The sequence below is a fragment of the Phyllostomus hastatus genome, unplaced genomic scaffold, assembly GCF_019186645.2.
Source record: "Phyllostomus hastatus isolate PE091 unplaced genomic scaffold, TTU_PhHast_1.1 phas_contig_40, whole genome shotgun sequence".
Taxonomy (NCBI): domain Eukaryota; kingdom Metazoa; phylum Chordata; class Mammalia; order Chiroptera; family Phyllostomidae; genus Phyllostomus; species Phyllostomus hastatus.
Window position 1 is genome coordinate 44,942,630 of NW_025333872.1, and position 8,940 is coordinate 44,951,569.

General features: G+C 35.7%; 1 protein-coding gene across 1 annotated transcript; it reads right to left on the reverse strand.

The window, feature by feature from the left end:
• Positions 1–2,704: 2,704 nt before the first annotated feature.
• Positions 2,705–3,687, reverse strand: LOC123821976 (ras-related protein Rab-13-like). The gene has a single exon (XM_045843757.1). It carries the CDS (start codon positions 3,670–3,672, stop codon positions 3,061–3,063), a length of 612 nt encoding a protein of 203 aa, XP_045699713.1. The 5' UTR covers positions 3,673–3,687; the 3' UTR covers positions 2,705–3,060.
• Positions 3,688–8,940: the final 5,253 nt, after the last annotated feature.

An 8,940-nucleotide genomic window follows, 5' to 3' on the forward strand; every position in this document is an offset into this window, starting at 1 on the left:
CAGACCCTTCTTGACATGAAAAGTCCACAAACTGTAGTCACTGTGTCACTATCCAATAAGGTAATAACAGATATGGTGAGAGACAATGTGTGGCTTTGTCTCAAATGTGTAGCTTTAATTTTATACTGTCTTGTTGCTGTATGACTCCTTCCAATGTTTTAATGTGTACATTAATAGAGATGGAGATAAAGGCTGAAGGGGAAGGCAGTTGTGCTCTCTTGTGAGAAAAACTAATATTAAAGTTATCCCAGTTTTACTTCAAAAATTCCCTCTTTAGTATTCTTGTGTGTCTAAGGATACAAAAGGAAAGAAGGAGAATTTTACAAAACAAATTCAAAATTACTTTCCTAAATAAAGTACTGTATTTCTAAATATACAAATAACCTGAAAATATTTGGTACCATATTAAATCCCTGGTTCTTTATTCAAAAGAGCACTGTGGCCTGTGGAGAGTGGGTGAGTTAGTGGAGATGGCAGAGATAAAACAGGAGAGCTTCGACAATACCACAGCAGGAAGGACCTCGTAGATCTTGGCAAACTGTTGTAACTATACTCAAAATACAATTGGAAAGTATACACGTGCTCTCAGTAGAGAAAGATACAATCTTATTTGAACCTTAAAATGAATACTTTGAGCGCTACAAAGAAACGTGAGTAGAAGTGGAGGGAATAGATAAGAGGATAGTATAGTCCCAGAGGAACCTGTGGCTAAGGTGGGTAAAAGGGCATAAATGTGGATGAGATGGGTGAATTTAAGATCTCTATTCAATTAATTAGAATAATTAATTGCGGGGGATTGGGGGAGAAAAAGAATAAAGGTTTCTAATTTGAACAACTAAATAAACACTGATGCCATTTTGTGGTAAGGGGAACATTGAGTAGGAAAAAATTTGGGAAAGAAAGGTATTGGTACCATTATTGACTGGACATGTTACATTTAAAATGTGTTTGAAAAATCTAAACGAAGATGTCAGGTAGGACTTCATATGCCTTGCTTGCACTGGAGATATACAGGAGAAACATCCACTCTTTTTACATATCATCTAAGGCCATGAAAAAGGGGTAATATCACAAGGAAACAGAGAAAAAAAGAAGTCCTAGAAATAAATAGCAAGGTTCTTTAAAACACATGCCACATCCAAACACTTCTCCCCACTTAATCTTTGCTCCCATAGTCATCTCTTAGCTGGCTTATTTCAAGCCACTATCATTTCCGTCTATTTTCACTTTCACCTCCTACAATCTATTTTATAACATAGGAAAAAGATGATCCTAAGGAAAATTAGGTCAGATGTGCTCTAAACTCTCCTTAAAAAAAAAGAAAGAAAAAAGATAATTTACATTGACCTGAACTGGCCCACAGTTAGATCTTCGACTTAATCTCCTTCCACTTTCCCCTTCAACCAGCCAGCCATGCTGCTCACCTCACCATTGCTTATTTCCACCAGATGTCCTCCTGCTGCAGTGCCTTTGCGCTTACTGTCCTGTCTAGAATATTGCTGTCCTGTACACATGTGTGCCTCAACTTTTTGCCTCTTTTTACTTTCCACTCAATATTACCTCAGTGATTTCTGCAAACCCCAATGACCATCTTTATGGGCATGTGACCTGTCTAGTTATGCAGGACCCCGTTTTCAAAAGGGCTTATCTCTTGGTTTAATGCATTGCTCCTGCTATCTTAAAATTCTTAACACTATTTAAACAAGGGGTCCTGAATTTTTATTTTACATGGGGTGCAGAAATTATGTAGTCAGTTCTGGAATGACCAGCTCTAATCCTTTCTATGTTCCTTACCCTGATTTCTTTCATCACCAGAGTATATATCAACTTCTAATCCACTGTATTTTATTATTTGATTATTGTCTCACTCCATCAAAACCTCATAAGGACAGGATATTGAAAATATTGTTCATTGTCATGTCTCCAGCACCTCTATGACTCACACGCTGTAGATACCTTAATAGGATTTTTGAATAAAAGAATAAGTTAATGATTGGATAAGCTCTGATGTGATCAGTGAAGATAGAGAACAAAGAACAAAGAAAGGAGACCATGATAGGGTAGTCACAAGTGGGAGAAAAATCAAGTGTTTCAGATGGAAATGTAGATAATAGAGCTCCAAAAGGAAATATAGTCAAATGTGGTGAAAACTAGTAAAAGCCACATGGTCAATGAGGCCAATGTAGCATTTGCTATTGATCCTAGAAAGAGCGGTCTACACAAACACAGCATTGGGGGTCAAAGACAAACGGGAATAATGGGAGAGAGTAAATAGAAGAGAAGGAAGACTTGTTTTTAATGCTAGAAAAATCTCTAAGGTGTTGATTTACTTATCATGTACTTTCCAAGTATCTATGTATCCAAGGTAAAAAACATAATCGTAGTCATGTAAAACTGACCTCGACAAAATTTATTTTTACTCTATACCTAGAAAACTCCAATTAACGCAGCACTCTTTCTAGACTTTACTTCAATTTCTGTTATTTTTGAACACTTCTGGGGGAAGAAATGAAGAAAGTATGAACATTTTCTCTGCACTTAGGAGCTTTCAAAATAATTTTAAAAATAAGATAAACAAGTCAAAAACCTGCATTTAAATAATATTTTGAGGCCACATAGAAGAAATAGCATAAATGTTATACATAATAAATGACCTGTAACCAACCATTATTAGAGTTAAGTTGTTTTTCTTTTTTAACAAAATAAATCAATTATTTATTTACATTTATGTTTTCCCTAAAATCCCAAGGAAGGGCTGAGGCCCAGGGCCATCTAACCTTCCTTTTCTTCTCCCTCTCTTCCTATGTCTTTCTCACCCTTTTTCACTTCCTCAATTCTTTCCCTTCTTGCTTCTTTTCTCTCTATTCTACCTCCTTTCTTTTTTTACTCACTCCTTCTCTCACTTTCCTTTTTTTTCTTCTCCATTTTCTCCCCATTCTTTCACCATCTACTCATCTTTACCTCTCCATGCCCCACCTGCTATTTCTCCCCATGCAGCCCCTGAGCCCTGCCTCCCTCAGGTTCAGCCTCCAGGCCGGGAGGGGAGGCAGAAAGGGATCCTCAGCCCAGGGAGCACTTGTTGGTGTGCTTTTTTTCACAAGTTTTCAGATCGGCACTGGAGGGCTTGCTACTGTTTCCCAATCTCCGACCTCCTAACTTGAGCAAGATGTCCCGGGCCAGGGAACTGAAAGCCTCATCCACGTTCATACTGGATTTGGCACTAGTCTCGAAAAATCGGATTCCGTGTTCCCGAGCCAACTTATCAGCCTGCTCCTTCTGTACCTTCCTCTTAGCCTCCATGTCACACTTGTTCCCCAGCAGGAGGCGCTCCACCCCAGCTGAGACATTCTCTTTGATGCTCTTCATCCAGTTCTGAATATTCTCAAAGGATTTCTCGTCTGTGATGTCGTATACTAGAATAATGCCCATGGCTCCACGGTAATAGGCAGTAGTTATCGTCTTGAATTGCTCTTGGCCAGCTGTGTCCCAAACTTGCAGTTTGATCTTCTTCCCTTCTATATCCACAGTGCAGATCTTGAAATCAGTTCCAATGGTGGAGATGTAAGTGTTGTTGAAGTTGTCCTCTGCAAAGCGAATGATCAGACAAGTCTTGCCCACCCCCGAGTCCCCGATCAGCAGCAACTTGAAGAGGTGGTCGTAGGCTTTGGCCATGGCAGACACTAAGAGAGCCGGGGGAGGGGTGAGCTAGAGTTAAGTTTTTAGAGGAGAAAAAGATTATTTAGACTGTGGTGTTTAGTCAATATTTTAGAATTAAGGCATATTTTAAGTGTAATCTGGAACAATGAATATCATATTTGTAGAGAGAAGATGATAAAAAGTATATTCCACATCTTCGGAGGAATCTAGATTAGGAAAAATTAGGAGATCTGAAAGTGTGAGATTGATCAAGGGAGCCAGGTTTTGAACTAAGTTTGTTTGGACTGGAGAGTTTAGAAAGTTTGAAGCGTACATGAGACTGTCCGAACATGGTATAATAAAAATAGTATTTGCTTTGCAGTCATAGAAGCATATATTTTTATATTGTTGCTGCTCCCCATTAACTGAGTAACTTCAGACTGTGTAGAAACTCAGTATCTTCAAGTTAAAACACATGAACAATGGCATAATGTTTTTGAACTTATAAGTGTAACGTAGGGTTAAATTCACTCGAGTAAGCAGTTTAATGCACCTAATATAGAATTGTTTTCCAATTCATATTGGTTAATTCCCACATACTTCCCACATCATGTTACAGGAACTTTAAATGTTTAAGAATTGCTGTTTATTATCTAGGTGGAGGGAAACAAATATTTCTAAATAGGCAGGCATTAGTTCAAAAGTGGGCATTTTAAAAAAAATTAATCTGCTTTTATTGTGGAGAAAATTAGAAGAGATACTGGCTAGGAACCCTATAGGAAGGTAAACATAGATTAATAAAGATTACTTTCTCTGAACTTATGTCTTAGCCTAAAATATTAGGCCTATGAAAGGGCAGATCTTACATGTACAATGTGATAAATTTTTTTTTTAAGATTTTATTTATTTATTTTTAGAGAGGGAAGGGAGGGAGATAGAGAGAGAGAGAGAGAAACATCAATGTGTGGTTGCTGGGGGTCATGGCCTGCAACCCAGGCATGTACCCTGGCTGGGAATCGAACCTGGGACACTTTGGTTCCCAGCCCGCGCTCAATCCACTGAGCTACGCCAGCCAGGTCAATGTGATAAATTTTTACGAAATGTACAGTACACACTCCCAAGATCTAGATACAGAATATTTATCAGACATACAGACATCCTTTTAGTGTTTTCCCTCAGCTTTAACCTTCACTTCTCCAAAACGTAACCACAATTCAGTAATCATAGTCCCAAATGTTTTGTTTGTTTTTAATTTTATGTCAATAAAATTGCATGACATTTACTCTTTTGTGCATGGCATTTTTCACTTTATAGGTAAGAAATTCACCCATGCTGATACACACAGCAGTAGTTCAATCCTTCTCCTTCCGGTGTACTATCCCATTGTATGAGTACATCACAGTCCATTTTATAACTGAGGAATAGGTGCTTCCAATTTTTTGCCATTATGAATAATGCTGCTGTAAACATTCTTGCACATCTTATTTGGTGTACAAATCTGTATACCTCTATTGGCTATATATATAGAAACTGGATTACCTGAATCATACATAGTATGTGTTAAGGAGTGTTTACTAGATCAATCCAGGGAGTTTATAGACAGAACTGCTAGAAGATTAAAAAGGAACATTTTTATAACCTTATGGGAAGCAAATATTTCCTTAAAACTTTTTAAATAAACCACTAACTATAAAGCAAAAGACTGAAAAATTGATCTTGGCTACAATTAAGAATTTCAATTTATCAAAAGTCACCTTTAAGAGAGTAAAAAGCAGGACATAATGGGAAAACATGCTTTGAATTAATTTATCTAATAAAAGACTCATATCCAGGATATCTAAAGAACTCATTAACACATCAAAAACCAGAAAAATCAAGTTAAAAAAATAGGACAAAAGAAAAAAATCAAACAGGCTCTTCACAAAAGGAGCTATCCAAATGGCTGAGAAACATGGGAAAAGGCGCTTCACTTTATTAGTCATCAGGAAAATTCAAATTAAATTTATAATAAAATATGACTACCAACACACCAGGCTAGCTAGAACGAAAAAGGCTGACAATATCCTGTACTGGTAAGACTATAGAGTAACCGTGACTCACAGGCACTGCTGATAGGAGTGTAAGTTGATACAACCATTTCATTCATTTTTTTAAAATATGTGGGTCATGCAAAACATATCTTCATGCTGAATCTAGCAAGGACTGCTGATTTCCAATCTCTGAGAACTCCTTCATGTAACAGATATGGACCCTGAGGCACAAAGAAGTTAATTGAAGTTTAATTCAAGGTCAAATAGCTAGAACGCATGTCTCCTGCTGCTCAATTGGTGTTTTTTTCTGTGCCACAGTGTGGCTTTCTCTAAATGACCAGACAGGAAATGAAGAGTAAAGTATAATGCTTTGAAATTTAACATATTTCTCATTGTGCAAGTAAAATCCATTTCATGCAATCTTAAATGAATAAAAGGAATTTAAATCAAATGCATTTCAATTCTGCTAAGGAAGTTTTAGGCTTAAAATAATAATAACAGTAAGCCTAGAACCACCTATTAGAGATTACAATTTAGAAGGTTCAAACACAAAAGGCTTTTATGAAAAGATATCTGGGTATTAGTCACCATTGTTTTCATACATTTGAAAGAACTTAATAACCCACTTAATTATTTTTTTCTGGAGTACAAATGAACTGTTCCAAAAAGATCAATTAAATAATGAGAGTGAGAGGCATCTTTTCATTATAGGGTTTTTTGAGAATTTACTGCATTAAAGTTAATTCCCTTGCCATTATTGAGGAAATAGTATGGTTGTGTTAAAGTTTTAAATTTTCTACTGATGTAGGAAAAGAATCTTTTGGCAGATTAAACAATAGACTCTTTGGAAACACTGAAGTAGTCTTAAGAAAATTATCTCCTTTAAAATCGGTCCATCTTTAACCAGAAAGAGAAGTTTTGTGTGTTTTTTTTTCACTGCAAGAAAGCTTTTAATTTCACATTTAGTAAGACGTATCATAATTTTCTCTATGTAGGAATTTTATCTATAAACACTTATATTAAATAGTTATATTTTAAAATACATAGATATAAAATTAAGTATAGTTAGAAACTAATGCTTCTTCAGACATTCTCTAGCTAAATATCTCTTCAGTATATAGTGTTGAAGTTTCATCTGCTTTTAATTAAAATAAATGACTTGAAGCTAGTAAATCAGAAAGACAATCTAAAACGCTTTAAATGTCCAGTGAGCTTCTCTAAATTTCTCAGAGAATGTTTAAGTATTTCAACGATACTGAAAAGTTTCAGTTCACTGATGAAATTCTACTAATTACATAAACAATAAATACAAATCATGAACAATCTGCTGAAGCCATTCTTTTGAAACAAAGAAAAAAGAAAAAGAAGTGACCATAGAATGTAACTCTTCCTGTGGGACAATAAAAGAGCATACACTTTCCTACAAATATTAGTTCACGCACAAAATGTTCAACTGTGCTTTCCCTCAACTGGACAAAACTGAGTGTGTTGGCTGTATAAAGGGCAAGGAGCCAAAACATCAGAGAGAGGGAGCTAAAAGAAGAAGGAAATGAATTTCTGTAGCACATTGTGTAAAACTTTGTAGAAAACTTTTATTCACTGCTATTAATCCTTCACTTTGATGAGAAATGTGTTCAATCATTATTCCTTTTTAAGAAAATGTTCTCAGCTTTTTAATACAGTAATTGTAAGACTTTTTTTAGACTTTAAATATCTGCTTTAAAGTACTTAGAACAACTAGTTACATTCATTTGAATTCATCTATTGCCATAGAGTTGAAGGAAAGAAAAAGTGACCTGGCAGAGTTAGATTACACAATTTATTTCTGCAGAATATTTAAACAACAAGCAGAGATTTGACCTTTAGTTTTTTGCCGGTGTTTTTAACATGTTAATGTTTCTATAATATCATTTACATGGTTTCAGATAGCTGTAATTGATCAATGTACTAAAAGGAGTGTTACGGTTTTACTGTGACCTAAGAATCTGATCCTTTTCTATTCCTCCTTTCAGCCTCAAGAACTACACAAATATACATCCAGAAACAGAGAGGCACATATTCAAGATAGGACTCATCATATTACCATTTCATTCCCTAAATGAACACATACGTGTCTTTTCATCATCCAGACTTATAAACTGGTTTTCAGACAAAGCTTGTTGAGCAAAACCAAATACACTGAAAATGATCTTGTCATTCTCTTTACTTGTTTTGTTTTTAAACTGTAAGAGTATTTTAAGTCATAATTCGAATCTATAACAATAGAGATATAAAGATTTAACTAGGAGAGACTTTTCAGAAGAGCCATAACAAAGAAAGAAGAAAAGAAAAAATGAGTTTACTTGCACATAAAATCTTCCCTAATATTTGCAGTTAAGCCTTAGAGTTAGGGTTAAAGTCAAGCCAATTTATCATGGATTTTACTTGAAATTTCTCCATTGAATTTATAGGCTATAAGCATCAAAGGATCCTAAAACATATAGTTTAGGTCTTAAAGTAGTAATCTGGGATCTTCTTAGCCTGTTTCAAAATCTAAAAAAACAACAAGACACTAAAAATACTGATGTAATGCTCTCACTCAAGCCCTTGGAAGTTCTGAGATAAGCTTGATAGAACTCTCAAAAGAAACCTGGATTATTACTGGTCTCCTGAAGATCTACTAGGTTTCTAAACACAGGGGTGATTCCTTACAACCAAACCTTTCCCATGGAATCACTCCCATTCTTGGCTCTCTTTTACCTCAGTTATTGATAAACCTGTCTGTTCTCATCAAGGTGACAAAGAGCAGCCTTGTGTTGCATTCATCCTTCTGTTCTCTATGGAGCTTCTGGTATTTGAGGAGAGAGGGCCACACAGGACCCCATGGGTGTTTGGGACAATATAACTGGGTGATGCACTTTTCATTTAAGTTATATGCTACTCTTCATACTTCTGCTGAAAGAATTTGTTATACAAGCTAGTTATATCCTTGATATTTTTTATTGAACAGCACATATAATAATGCTAGATGATTGCTACATTAAAATATTTTAGTAATATTAATAAATATTACTTATATTAATAACAGTAAGGAATCCCCTGTTTTTAGAAACCTAGTCGGCCTTCAGGAGACCAGTAGTAATCCAGGTTTCTTCTGAGAGTTCTACCAAACTTATCTCAGATCTTCCAAGGGGCTGAGTGAGAGCAGTAGTAAATCTGACCCTCCCAGCATTTTCTCACTGCATTCTTCACCCTGTGTGTGTGGTGGGAAACACGGTGCAGTAAAAATAGCTGG

Coding starts and splice junctions, on each gene's coding strand:
- LOC123821976 (XM_045843757.1), bottom strand. CDS start 3,672: ATGGCCAAAGCCTACGACCACCTCTTCAAGTTGCTGCTGATCGGGGAC.